We start from the raw sequence: 14,033 nt of genomic DNA, 5'->3' as shown, positions 1-14,033 counted from the left end.
ATATATATGAACAGGGAAAAGAGAGCGTGAAAGGAATCCCTATTATGGGTGGTGGAATCAGAGATGATTTTACTTTTCTTATTGGTTACCTGTAGTTCCTACATATTTTATGTCATTCGTTATTTTTGCAATACGAGTTTTCATTTTAAATCAAACTTATAGGTCTTATGTATCTCAACCCACTTTTAATCTCATCTCTGAGACGTTCATTTTGATCAAATCCTCTCTGCTCAACAGACTGAATTAATTTGTCCCCTAGAGCTGGTCCCCACAGCAGTTCCCACTCTTCCCACAGACACAGAAGGAAAGACAAACGTCCCTCACATTCCTTCTGCATAAAACCGACACTCAAGAGAAAGCTGCTTCAGCCGACTGAAATCTCACCGCCAAATGAGCAGCAGGTCTCGAAACTGGGAGGTCCCCCCCGGGCCAGCCCCAGGGCCACGTGGAGACACACAGAAAGGGCACAGCGCCCGCGGCTCGCTCACCTCGGGGATGCAGTCCTCGTGGGTCACCACGCGGACGATGTCGTCCAGCGGCAGCAGGGAGTTGCACTTGATCTCGGTGTAGACGTTCTTGCCCTCCGTGCACACAGCCAGGAGCTCCACCAGGTGGATGTGGTACATGAGAGGGCTGCTTTCATCCATCCGGTCCCGCTCCGACCTCATCATCTGGATCAGAGTCTGGAAAGAGGCTCTGTCGTTGTAGAACACGAGGACGTCCTCGCCTGAGTTCACCAGCTACGGAAAGAACAGGGCTTGTTTGCAGTACAAGCTTGTAGGGGTGGGGACAGTGTGCAAGAAAAAGCTCTTCGCCTAGAAAGAAGGGTTCAGTTAGCTTCCCAAACCAGTCTCATCTATAGCGTGTTTCCCCGAAAATAAGACCTAAAGGGAAAACAAGCCCTAGCATGATTTTTCAGGAGGACATGCCCTGAACATAAGCCCTAATGCGTTTTGTGGAGCAAACCTTAATATAAGACCCAGTTTTATTCTCGGGGAAACACGGTATTACTGATTCTGTGTTACAGTATCATCTGATTTCATTTGTTTGTATTATTAAACAACTGACAAGCTTCTGCCCCATCCTTTCAATCCATAGATACAGAAACATCACAGCGGTCCTAAAAAAACTATCAGGGGAATGCATACCAGCATTCACGTATCAAGTGGAAATAGACTGCAAGCTTGCACTTGTATTTCCAAACCGTTAGACTGTGACTTTTCTTCATGAAATGTTTTTCTAAGTTTTGAAAGTATCCCTCTTACAACTTTCATACACAGCCTCATCTCTTCACAATCACAAATGATCCACTTCTAATGAAGACACGTCTTCAACACCCACGAAAAAGTCAGGAGCGCCTATTCATAACTTGTCTCCCAGGGCTGTAGCTTCTCATAAATCTCTTTAAGAACAAATCAATTTCAGCACTGAATGAAATACAAAAGTTCCAAAGGGCCGGTACGGAAATCAAAATAAATATGGTCAATGTTATTTACATAGTAACAACTCACATTTATGAGCTCTAATTATATGCCAGACACTGTGACAAACACCTTAGATGGATTCCCTAACCTCATTGTGCCTCAGCTTTGTCTGTAAAACTGAGGAAAGGTATGATATCTAACTCATGGTGCTGTCATGTAGATTAAATGAACAAATAGAAATTGCCGAGGGCAGTGACAGAGTCTGCTGGCTTCCAATAAATGTCAGCTGTCGTCCTCATCTCATTTCACTCGCTCCTCAAGTGAATTCTGCTGTGCCTTCATTTTACAGAAATGCACGTTGAGGGTTTGAGAAGTGACATGTCCCAAGTCACCAGCCGGGTAAGTGGTACAGCCAACATTTGCAGCCCAGGACGAGATGACTCTTAATTGCACTGCACTGCCTTCCCCTGGAATCACACATTGTGGGGACAGAGCCAGGAGTGCAGTTTCCAGGCTCTCGGCCTCACGTGGAAAGGTGCTGGCTCAGGTAGTAAATGGCCATCAACTGTGATTGAATGGCCATCAGCTGTGGCTAGTTGGCCGTCAGCTATAATCAGTGAGCCATTGGCCACTAATATAACTGCTGTGTCTATGCTAGCAGCCAATGGGGGCTAGCAAGAAGATGGTGGCTGAGCTAGCAAGTGCGGATTGTAGTGAGCATGGTGTAGTGTGGGGTGCCTATTGCAGACAAGTGGATAGTAGGTTGTGGATCGTGTGGCTCCTGCTTCCTGTGTCTCCAACCCAGCCACCAGCGAGACTACAGTGGTGTGACTCCCCTATCTATTGCTCTGTGGGTGTTCTTTTTTGGCCTCACCATGTCCTGTGTTATGTGGGGAGCGGGACCAGAGACCCCGCATGACACCCCGGCATGACACACGTGTAGACGGGATTATAAAGCCAAGTGTTAGTGGACTGACTTTTCATTTTTTCAAAAGGTGGAAAGGGTAAGCCGAGTATACGTGACAGCCAAAGTCACAGGTATGGCACGGGTGCTGACTGCCCACACAGAACCAAGTGGTATTGGCTCCCAGGAGTCCACTGACCAGCTTCTCTTGAGTCATCAAGCCACAATTTTTCTAGTTAATTAGGTGCATAATTAAAGAAAAAGTCATAGAACCCATGAGACGAGAGAGTGCTTTGGCTCCCTGGGTTCCATCCACATCTAGTCCCCGTCCACTACAGCTTATTATTCTTGGGCTGTTTTCCCCCTCAGGAGGATCTGAGCCAGACTTCCTTAGAATGCATCGATTTACTGCTATAAAAGATCAGATCAGACCCTTTATATGCCAGTTCATACAGGTAAGATTAAATAATGTAAACTTTTTAGGGAACGGCAGATGAAGGTGTAGAAATAGAGCTGTCACCTCAGCCATGACCATGTCTTGGCACTTTTTAATGAACTTCCCTTCGGCCTTGACAATCGTCTGCAAAAACTTGATGTACTGGACATTCCGCCCGTGAGTCTCGATGCAGTGAACGAAGTGCTGGACGACCCTCTCGTTGATCTCACTGCACAGCTGGAAGTTGTTCATAAAGATATGCTGCATCGTCACCGCCTCCAGGATCTGGCAGAGAGGGAGCAGGGTCAGGAGGCTGGGGCAGGGACAGGAGGCTGGAGCTGAGGCAGGGTCAGGGGCAGAGTGCAACGTGGGAGAGGAGTCCCCCAGAAACACAGAGAGAAGCGTCTGCACCCATGAGGTCTCCCTCTCTAGTCCTGGTACCTTGTCTTAGTCAACTTTCCCACCATGCGTAGTGAACCCACAGAACAAGTCACTAGTAACAGCTACACGGGTTACCAAGGGAACACCACACCCACACCCAAAAGCCGCCCTAAAGGGCCCCGCCCCCCAATCCCACTACTATTTTGACTCTGTGACCATCGATGTGTTGTGCCCGTTCTTGAACCTCATGCATTCTTTTCTATGTGGCTCCTTTTGTTCCATTACGTTTGCAACGTTGTCATCGTGCTGGTGCTTGTGTCAGTAGTTGGTTCCTTGTCACTGCTGTGGGTATTTCATTGTATGAATAGACCACAATGTATCTATTCTCTTGGTGAAGGGCATTTGGGGAAGACTCCAGGTTTAATGATAAGTCGTGACAGTTCTTACTACAAATATGCACAGTGCTGCTCTGAACGTTCTTGTACATGACCCTCTGGGGAACTTAATGTACACACTTCTGTGGGGTTTATACCCGAGAGAGGAACTGCTGGGTTGCAGAGTTTAAACGAGTTTGGCTTCAGAAGACACAGCCAAATAGTTTGCAAAAGACGTTAACAGTTCACATTCTGTATTATAGCTATTCCATATCCTTGCTAAAACCTTGTCTTTTAATTTCAGTCATATTTTACTTAACTTGCATTTCTCTGATGACTAACCATGCTGAGCACGTTGTCACCTTTACTGGCCATTTGGATGTCCTCTGTCGTGGAATGTCTCATTGTAAAGATTTTTTGCCCATTTAAAAAAGTGGGTTGACTTTTTCCTTATTGACTCCTCTGAGTTTCTCTCATATTCTGGGTATGAGTTCTTTATGGGACACGTGCATGGCATACGTCTCTGCCCACTCCCCAGCTTATCTTTGGACACTCTTGAATCGTGTCATTGATGAACAGAAGTTTTCAAAGAAGTCCAATTTATCAACATTTTCACTACGATTAGTGTACTTTTTGCGTACTATGTAAGAAACTTCTCTTTCCACAAGGTCACAAAGATATTTTCATGTTATCTTCTAGAAGCTTTATTTTCTACTTCTTACCCAGATTTATTGAGATTTTTGTTTGGTGTGAGGTAGTGGGCTTTTAGCCTTTTTGTCTCCTGCCTTTTCCATCTCTCAACATGACAATGAGGGAATACTACCCCACTAAAAAGGACTATAGTCCTTTTTCTGCAAAGCTCTAGCAATATTAATGAGTGTGTGAGAGTGTGTGTACGTGTGTGTGTGCGCAAGGATGTCCTTTGTAGTATTGTTTATAAAACCAAAAATTAGACACTGCCTAATTGTGTGTTAATATGAGAATGTTACGTTTTAAAAAAAAGTGACAGCCACTCTATGGAATGCCACATAGCCATCAAAACAAATGAGACAAACTCACGCATCTCTGACTTGCAAAGACAGCCACGATGTGTTAAACGAGAAAGAAAAATGTAAAACAATGTGTGGAGTGTGCCCCCATTTGTCTTTAAGAGCTGCGTAACACATATTCAACAGACTTTAAAAATGTATTTAACAACCTAAGCTGTTACGCAGCTACGTTGTGCATGGAGATGTGATGCATTGGTGTCCACAGGGAGAGCGTATGTCTGACCTGGGAGCGTGTGGCCCACAGTGAGAATCGGCACCTCTCTGTCGCTCGTGTGACGTCATGAGGAATATTGTCTTTTTTCCATTTTTAAATGAGGAATACTATTTTTTAAATATTTCATATAAACATATCTTACCTTGCCCCTACTCACCTTCTTCTCCCTCCCCTCCCTTCTCCCCCCAAAAGATGGGGAGCTTTATGTCCTCCTGAGAATGGATCACAATGCCCTCTACCCCCACCCCCGTGAGTGTCGCACTGTGACAAGTCCCAGCGGCCACAGCAGCAGACAACCGGCTGTCCCTCTTAAGCCCCATGCGCCTCCCCGCACGGTTTCCAGCTGGGCCTTGGGTCTTACCCCCGGGTTCAGGAACAGGTTGATGTGTTTGTGCAGTAGAGCCTGGTTCTGCTGGTTGCCTGCACAGAAATTCTGCAGAAACTCATGTGCCAGCCTCATTATTTCCTGCATCTTGGTGTCCTCGGCCTGCGTGGGAGGGGACAGACAGAACCGGGCAGAAATCAGGGCTGTGCGGCAAATGACAGAGGTCCACGGAGAAACCACTCAGCTCCAGGCCAGAAGACCGGGTTCTCCGACACGCCCACCCCCTACTAAGGGGGTTCCTGAGGCGTTTCCTGGGGGCCCACTCTGTGAGAATGCCGGACAGTGGCCAGGAACTTCCCGAATCCTCCTGAATTCTCTGCCACTAGCCTTGGGCAGAAGCAAAAACACTTTATTTAGGGAAAAAGGCAATAAAAAGTGGAAGCTACCATGTTTCCCCGAAAATAAGACCTAGCCGGACCACCAGCTCTAATGCATCTTTTGGAGCAAAAATTTATATAAGACCCGGTATTATATTATATATTACATTACATATTATATTATACCTGGTATTATATTATATATTATGTTATATCATTATTATTATAATATACAAGACCCAGTCTTATAGCAAAATAAGACCGGGTCTTATATTAGGTTTTGCTCTAAAAGATGCATTAGAGCTGATGGTCCGGCTAGGTCTTAGTCTCGGGAAAACACGGTAAGACAAAGCATCTGGGATTCCATTTTTAGCCGTGTTTGCAACTTCTGAAAACGGACTGAGGGCAAAGCAGGGACAACTTCATCATCGGCGTGAACCCCATTTCCCCAGCTCACCTTTTTAAGTTGCTAACCTATGGCCACATAGATTTCTGGCAGTAGATAACATGGCACAGTGGAAATCTCTTCAGATTATAGGTTAGGGCACATACACCTGTCATTACTCCTTTCCTTGTCACCTCGGGCACACCATTTAACCTAAGACTTAGTTTTCCCATCTGCAAAATGGGGATAATATCTGCCTTGGGCATTTCACACAGTGATTTTGTGATTCTCATTTCATGTATTAAAAACATATACTCCATATTTGTAGAGTCAGAAGATCCATGATAAGAAAATTACATAAAACCTTCTGCCACTTTGACCAATTCTAAACAAGCAAACATTTAAGATGGTAAAAACAAAATGAGAATCCCCACACTGGATGTCATCCCTCATATCCACTGAGCTCATATCAGTCTCCCTACGTCAGCTCACATACATCACCTCGCTTCAGAGGCCGAGAGTACAGCAGTTAAGGGTCAGGCCCCCAAATCAGCCTGCTAAGCTCTTTTCCCAGATCTCCACCTTCCTACCTGTGTGACCCTGGGAAATTTACTTAACCTTTCAGGGCCTCAGTTTCCTCATCTGTAAAATTGGGAGAAAATAAAAATGCATAGTCTATATGGTTGTTATGAAGCTTAAAAGAGAAAATTCACGTCAAGTGCTTAGAAATTACAAGATAAATGTTAGTGACCGGTTCTGGTCTGGGCCAAGGGTCAGGAAACTTCATCTTAAAGAGCCAGGAAAATAATTTTAGGCTTTGTGGGTCAGGAAGCTAAAGACAGAACGTGACGCAGGTACTCCGGCACCAACACTGGGACAGCCACTCTTAGCGCGTGTACCGTACAAACACAGGTGGTCGGCTGTGCTTCGCCCACCTGGTCCAGACGACAAGGCTGCAAGACAGCAGGGCGTGCCTGCCTGTCAACACCCACTGACAGAGGGGCCTGAGCTACCAGCTTGGCCACTCAAACAAAACAGGAGCATTAAAGAGGACATTAACAGCACGTCCCAGGACAGAGTGGGTGCCACATCTGTCTCCCACTCACAGGGAGAGGGGCAAACCTTCCAGCGCTACGAAGTCAGAGTTCTTGGGACTCACAGACACTGCCAGTTGACAGTGGTGACCTCAAACGGTTCTGCACCTTCCATTTCTTTACCTACAATGGAATCTGCTGGTGCTTATGGAAACCAACAGGCTTCGTCGTGTGACTCGGGCTTTACAAGCAAGTAAGCTCTGAAGACATCGCTTAATAGCGGTCATCTGTCGGTAGGAGTCCCTCGGCTGTTCTTACACACTGGGATGTCTGTACCCACCCAAAACACGCACGTGTGCATGCACAAGGTTCTGCCTGCAAGCCACCATAACTCACACTGCTCTGGGAGCGGGCGTCTCACCTCGGGGGCGCACCTTCTCATAGGGCTTGGGGACACAGACCCTGCCCTCCCGGGGAGGGGGCGCACCATCCTGCAGGGCTTGGGGACATGGACCCTGCCCTCCCTGGGAGGGACCGCACCATCCTGCAGGGCTTGGGGACACAGTCCTGCCCTCCCCGGGAGGGGCCGCACCTTCTCGTAGGGGATCTGCAGCAGCTCCAGCACCACCGCGTGGGCACTCATGTTCCGTAGCAGACGCTGCTGCTGCTTCCGGCTTTTCCTCACAGCCGCGCCCTCCTGCACACACAGCTTGCTGAGCCGGATCAGAATCTGGGGGAGAACAGACGGTTGTGCCCTGTCACCAACACTCAGTGCTGAGGCTCTGACATGCGCCATGGTGACCACAGTCAATAAGACACTGTGCACTTGTAATCTGCTGCAACAGCAGATCGTAAACGCCCTTCCCCACCCCGACCCCAAACAGCTGTCAGTGGTGGATGTGCTGTCATTTCAGTGTCTACATCAAATCCTCACGCTGTCCACTTTAAGTGTATTACAATAGTCAGTTATACCTTAATGAAGCTGAAAACAGTGAAAAACAAAGAAATTAATCAACCTCGGGAAACCAGGAACCACAGTTGGAAAAGGTTTGCAGGGGGTGGTGGTGGGCAGGGAGGCAAAAGGGATGACAATACATTAAAAACCTAAAACGAGGTAAATTCATCCAATAAGGTACCCGTTGATGGCATCACACTGAATCCCTATATGGCTGAGGACATGTCCTTCTAGTGTAACCAGTGGATTACGGCTTCCACAGGAAGTGGGGTGGCTTCAGAGGCTCTTACAGTGGTGACGCTTGGCATCGTTGCCAAGGACGAGTTTGCTCTGGGGTGGTAAGAAAGCTCCCGCCTCCCAACTCTGACCCACCCGACACAGAGATTTCTCGAGAACTGCAGCTCTCATGGGTGGACACTGTGTGCCAGGCACCAAAATAAGCCCTTGACAGTTATGTGTCATTGAACTCTTCATTCCACTGCAAACCTTCAAAAGTATCAGAGCACCTACGAAAGGTGAGGAAACTGAGAACAAGTGGGGAGCTGGACTTGAACGCAGATCTGACTCTAAAACTCATGCACTTAACCTCCCAAGTCTTTCTCCCTATTAAACTTTACATGAAGAAAAAGCTCGTGTGCACCTTCCACTTGACTATCACAAACTTCCAGCTCCTTAGAGAATAAAGAAGGGGAAACGGCAGTGAGGCACTCACCTCTTTCACCACCCGGTAGTTGTAGCTGCTGGTGTTCTCGTGCTTCTGTGACTTGTTATTCCCCTCCTAGGGACCAAAGTGAACATGGGGTGTTTGTACAATTCTTGCGCGCCTGTCCATTTTTTAGGGTTAACAGCACCTTTTGCGAGAACGGGAGGTTTGCAGTGTTTTCCCACAGTCGTGCCGGGTTCGTGCCCACCCAGGGAACTCCCTTCCGACTGATGTTTCTTCACTGATGTGGGAGAGGATGGTGGGCCAGGCCATGGGCGGAAAACAGGTTCTTTCCCAAGTGGGGATGTTGGGAAAACCTGGTCTAATTCACGCCACAGCGCCATCTATTCTGCAGGGTCCAAGGTGACCCAGGGGAAGAAGCTGGACTCCTGTGTGCGGCCTATTTCCTAGGAGAACGGCTGTTACCATGGCTACTTAACAAGCAGGTCTCTTGAGAAGAAAGCCCATCCTCTAACCTGCATTGTTATCTAAAACCAGAGCATGTTTACTTGTTTCGAGGGGCCCATCTGTCTCCTTTGGCAGCATCCCTTCTGCTTCACCCACCTCTGTTTTCTTATGTTCATTTTCTCCGGAGGCACCATCCATGGCCTCGTCGGGGCCCTGCCCTTTGTACACCCACAGCTCCGACTTCTCCACGATGGACCTCAGCTGATCCAAGTCCTGTTTGATCTGTTTGTAGTTGTCAACATCTTGGCTGGTGACGAGCAGTTGAACCTGAATGGTGCAATCCCTTAGTGACACGCAACAGCCTCTTCCACAAAAGACAACACACATGCACACACATGGCACATACGCACGCATGCACGCACGACAGCGACCTACTCTACCTGTTTGAAGGCCTGCAGGACCTCCTGCCTCTGACTGAAGTGCCGAAAGAGCAGCTGTAGGGCGCCCGACACCAGGGGTGGGTAGTCGTGCATCGTCAAATGGAGCAAGACTCGGAGGAAGGTTCTGCCGCCGTGGTCGTCCAGGTCCAGCGGGGTGTTCTCCTCACTGAAGCAGCGCGTGGGAGGGGAAAGGCCAGGTGAGCCACAAACGCCCTCCCCTCACGCACCTTGGCCCAGACCCGACTCAACTGGTAGCTTCCCAACCCTGGAGTCTCCCTCATGTGATCTTGTTTCGTCTTCAACTCTACTGGGAGGTAAGGGACAATGAAGATGTCACCATTGTCAAATTTAAACCAAAGTCCCCACCTTCCCACAGTGACAGGACTGGCTTTGCCAGCAGATGACTGGGCCTCATCTGGGGTTGGGGAACTGCACACAACAGTGATTCTCCTGAGCTATTAGCTTATTGGTTATTGAAGACGTTGTAACTCAGGGCCTAAAGAACACCTGTGGTGAGGGACCGGCTTTTGGTGTCTCCAGCTTGTAGCCAACTGATGTCTCAGCCCACGCCAAGTCCACCGCTCACGCACCTGGACCCAGGGCCGTGTCACATGGCCCCCAAAGGGCCCCAGTGCTGACTCCCGTGCTCCGTACTTATCTCGTCACAAACTGGTGGTGAGCAGTTGAGACCTATCGGCCCCACTCTGAGGGGTGTTGCCACAAACCATTACCAGTCAGTGCTCTTCCAACGGGGGTGATTGGCACAGTGCCACGGTGTTATTTTTATAATTAAATGTAATCTGTGTGCTATTTATAGAACCCAAATACTAATAAGCATGTCCTGCATCAAACGGCAGGCTACCGCATAACTGAGCACGGCCACTCAATCGCTGTGTCAGCGTCTGTATTGTGTTTACAAACGAACGTCAAATGGTGAGACCTTCACGGTGGCAGGCCCCAAGAAAAGCAGAGGACTTCACACGTAAATACTCTCCTCGTGCTCCATGCTCCAAAAAGGTGTGAAGGTTTCGCTGCCGTTCAATGTCAGGAAGATGGCGGGAGAGCCCAGACACAACCCAGCACACGGGAGGGTCATCATGCTGAACCCAAAATGCCCGGTGTTTCAGAAAAACAACATCTCCCATGTAGTAAGTAATGTCGCTAATTCAAATTTCACAGGTGTTGTATTGAGTGCTGAGGTAGACTCTTAACCATGGTGGCCTCAACAACGTGGGTCCTCCTGGGGTACGCCCCACCCATGCTGCTGCTGGGCTCAGCCACGTGACCTGCTTTGACCAATGGGACATTAGTAACACGAAGCAAGCAGCGGCTTGATTAGTGCTTGCACATTGTTGGCCTGGCCTCCTGGGACCTTTCTTTGCACCTAGAGCCATAAAGAAGCCCCCAGTATTCATGAACACAGAGAGGTCCCCACTTTACAGATAGCCCCACCAAGGAGCCAGAAATGTCAGTAAAGCAAGTTGGAAGTGCCAGCCCCAGTCACGAGCTCACCATGGTCACACGACAGAGCCAACAGTGGCCAGCCCAAGAACCATCCAGCTTAGGCCGAGTCACCCCACGGAACTGTGAGAGGCAATACAAATGATGGAGGCTTTAGCCCATTGAGTTTCTGGGGTCGTGTGTCACAGAGCAAGACAACTGAGCCAGGTGTGTACGTTCTAAGAACTATATGCGACGGGTGTTTCTATCAGGTCTGTAGACGTTTGAGTCCCACCATCATGTTTTAAGTCAACATTGAGCGATCTGAGCTTGTAAAAGGGGCTCATACATTAAGGTCAGGGATGATGCATGAGCCATACCTGGGTTATGGTTGCTGCTCCCCAGGCTCCAAAAAGCTCTGAGGTGACAACTATAGCCCAAGAGCACTGAGGTACGCCAGCTTGCTAACCTCGTCCCGTTGACCCTCCTCTTTCTTACGACCCTATTTCCCACCATTTAACTAATCTTGTAGTGTGTGTATTTTGGGGAAACCTCCTTAAACCCTTTCTATCGTAGGCAGGAAACACACACCCACCACAAGCCAGCTAAGATCATTCGGACCTGAGTACTAAGAGTGACAGAGACCAGGAAAACAACCGAACCCCAAAGACTGAGCCTTTCCGTGTGCAGTGAAGCCCCTTTGAAGGCTGGAGAACAGGAGCCCCCAGTCTCAGAACCACCTGAAACAGTAACTGAAAATATACTTTCCTTCCTCCAAAGATGCCTTCTGCTTGCTCTTCAATGTGTTCAAAGTCCAGAGCACCTGAAAAGTCAGAGAACATAACTTCAGATGCAGGACGGTCTGAAAATGTGCCGTGGTCCACTTGCCCTGCCCGGGGGTCAACCTCAAGTTCAGGATCTTATCCGGCAAAGCTCTGAGCCAGGTCAACTCAGACCACACTGTCCAATGGCTCTGGTGTGTGGTGCTCCACACCACTGCCGGCTTCTACTGTCTGGTGACCTCTCGTTATGGCACCGGGATGCCCTCGTCCCAAGGCAGCTCAGGCCTCGAGAGGTGGGATTATGTCTACCGCCACCCTTCCCCTGGGCCTTTCCTGCTATTTCCTGGGCAGGGAAAAAATATCCATCAAGAGAAAGGAGGAGAAATTGCTAGTGGACAGTGAATTTTCTTGGGCTTTTTTTCTTGGCATTTCTTCTAACCACACACTAGCACTGTCGGCCATCTTATGGCCAAGACACTCCAGAACGGAAGGAAAACGATCTACCCCAGAAGGGGTCTGGGCCCTTTCAATTATTCCCCGGCCCAAAAAGGAGCACTCTGAGCATCTCGTTCTCAAATACAATAACCTCTGAAACATGCACATTTTACCCTCTTTCTAGGGCATACCGTCTGGACCCCAGTTCTCCCGAGACCCAGGCCCCATTCTGTGGCTGCAGACCATTCTGGAAGCACTAACCTGGTACGTTACTGGGCCCTTCCTGGCTGCTGCTTCCAGAGGACGTCTCTGAAGTCTGGGAATTGCTTTCGTCAAACTCCCGCTTAAATATACACAGGAGGCAGGAGATCCTATAGTCCAACCTCACGTTCAAAATAAACTAAAGATTCAAGTGGAAATGGAAACAGATTGGTTACATGAGCAAGACACCTGTGGCCCATCGCCAAGCCGCTGCACACGGCTGGGCCTGCCACCTGCTACATCAATTACCCTAAACACTAAGCAAGCCAAACATCTGGCTTGGATTTCAGCTGTCACTTTGTCAACCGACTTCTGTGGGGTGCAGATCAAGTCCGCTCACAGCACCTCGCTTCTAGTGCAAACCGCGGCACACACGATGGATCTAATAACTGTAACGACAGAGGCCTCCACTCCAGCCTCTACAAACACTGCTGCGTTTCAGCACGTACTGAGTCAGTGCAGGCCTGACCAAGGGGGAAGTTGGCTGCTTTTCACTGAAGACAGTTAATGGGGAAAAAGGTGTTTTTACTCCCGAAAATAGCTTGGTTCACGTTTTTAGTTTTGACTGTTTCCTTTGATTTAGCTGCAAGCCCTTGGGCTCCCTCTTCTCTCACCTTGCCCTCGACTCCAACACAAGGTCACTTCCATGACTGTTACTAGAGCCCAAAAGAAAGATCAACCCCCTGGCATTATGTGAGGACCTTACTGCCATTCTCCCTGCCATTCTCACCCGTCTCTGCCTGGCCTGTTGGTGACCTTACTCAATCGCAGGGCTGTCACCTCTTCCAGACTGAGGCCAGCCTTTGCCTTGCCTTCCAAGCTCCTGGTCCATGTTTCCTCCTGACTACTGGGCATCACATTTGGTGTTTTCTCAGAGTTTCAAGCGCAAACCGAGAATTGTACAAAACTAACAGTGTCAGCCCAGCCCTCGGGTCACCTCAGGACCACTGACTCCTCCTTGGACACGCACATCTTATCAATGGTAAGTCCTGCTGGTGCTACCTCTGCCACTTCTCATGGGTCACTTACACCTGCCACTTACACCTGCCACTTACACCTGCTCACGTTCTCAATTTCCTGCTTGGCCACTACAGAACCAAGTTTACCAGGCCCGCCTCCCACGCGTGCTTATCTTACCTCAGCCCCTGCTGAGCACCGTCAAGAGCTCAGCACAGAATAAAGTCCTGACACATCAGCCACCCAGCGCTCTTTAGAGCAAGGTCCCGTCCTCCTTTCCAACCTCATTCCCCACAACTTCCGTTCGACACACTGTGTGTCCCCTGCCCAAGGAGACAAGCTTATTGACCCGTGTGCCCTGGTGCCCTGGTTCAACCTGCTCCATTCACCTGAGACTCTCCCCTTGTTTCTATGTTACAAATCCCATCCGGGCTTAAAGGCTCAGCTGAAATCCCACCTCCCCTGGTCCTCACTAGCTGGGATCACACGAGCCGCCCGTATCTCAGAACACTCTTCATGGTTTATTTCTGCATACACACAGCCTCAGCACACCTCATGTACCTCGTTATAAACCCTTGTAGATGCAGCCTGGCTCCCAGTTACACCTGTGCATTCCTTATACTGTATTTCCCCAAAAAGAAGACCAGGTCTTATATTAATTTTTGCTCCATTAGGGCTTATTTTCAGGGGATGTCTTATTTTTTCATGTATAGCAATCTACATTTATTCCAATATAGTCATGTCATCTT

The 14,033-nt window shown here is 48.7% G+C and overlaps 1 protein-coding gene across 1 annotated transcript in view; it reads right to left on the bottom strand.

Moving 5' to 3' along the window:
- Positions 1–14,033, bottom strand: part of ITPR1 (inositol 1,4,5-trisphosphate receptor type 1) — a 293,521-nt gene that overhangs the window by 133,271 nt on the left and 146,217 nt on the right. The window contains exons 25-33 of the mRNA XM_074312232.2: positions 12,328–12,466; positions 11,614–11,672; positions 9,410–9,571; positions 9,126–9,296; positions 8,571–8,636; positions 7,496–7,633; positions 5,144–5,269; positions 2,849–3,049; positions 489–740 (exon numbers count right to left, since the gene is read on the bottom strand). Coding sequence (XP_074168333.2) covers positions 489–740; positions 2,849–3,049; positions 5,144–5,269; positions 7,496–7,633; positions 8,571–8,636; positions 9,126–9,296; positions 9,410–9,571; positions 11,614–11,672; positions 12,328–12,466 — 1,314 coding nt within the window. The remainder of the gene's footprint in view (positions 1–488; positions 741–2,848; positions 3,050–5,143; positions 5,270–7,495; positions 7,634–8,570; positions 8,637–9,125; positions 9,297–9,409; positions 9,572–11,613; positions 11,673–12,327; positions 12,467–14,033) is intronic.

This window comes from Rhinolophus sinicus, chromosome 5 (genome assembly GCF_057876585.1).
Source record: "Rhinolophus sinicus isolate RSI-liver-muscle chromosome 5, RSI-T2T, whole genome shotgun sequence".
Lineage (NCBI taxonomy): Eukaryota > Metazoa > Chordata > Mammalia > Chiroptera > Rhinolophidae > Rhinolophus > Rhinolophus sinicus.
Note: the sequence above shows the minus strand (reverse complement) of the source record. Positions and strands in the feature narration are given on the sequence as shown.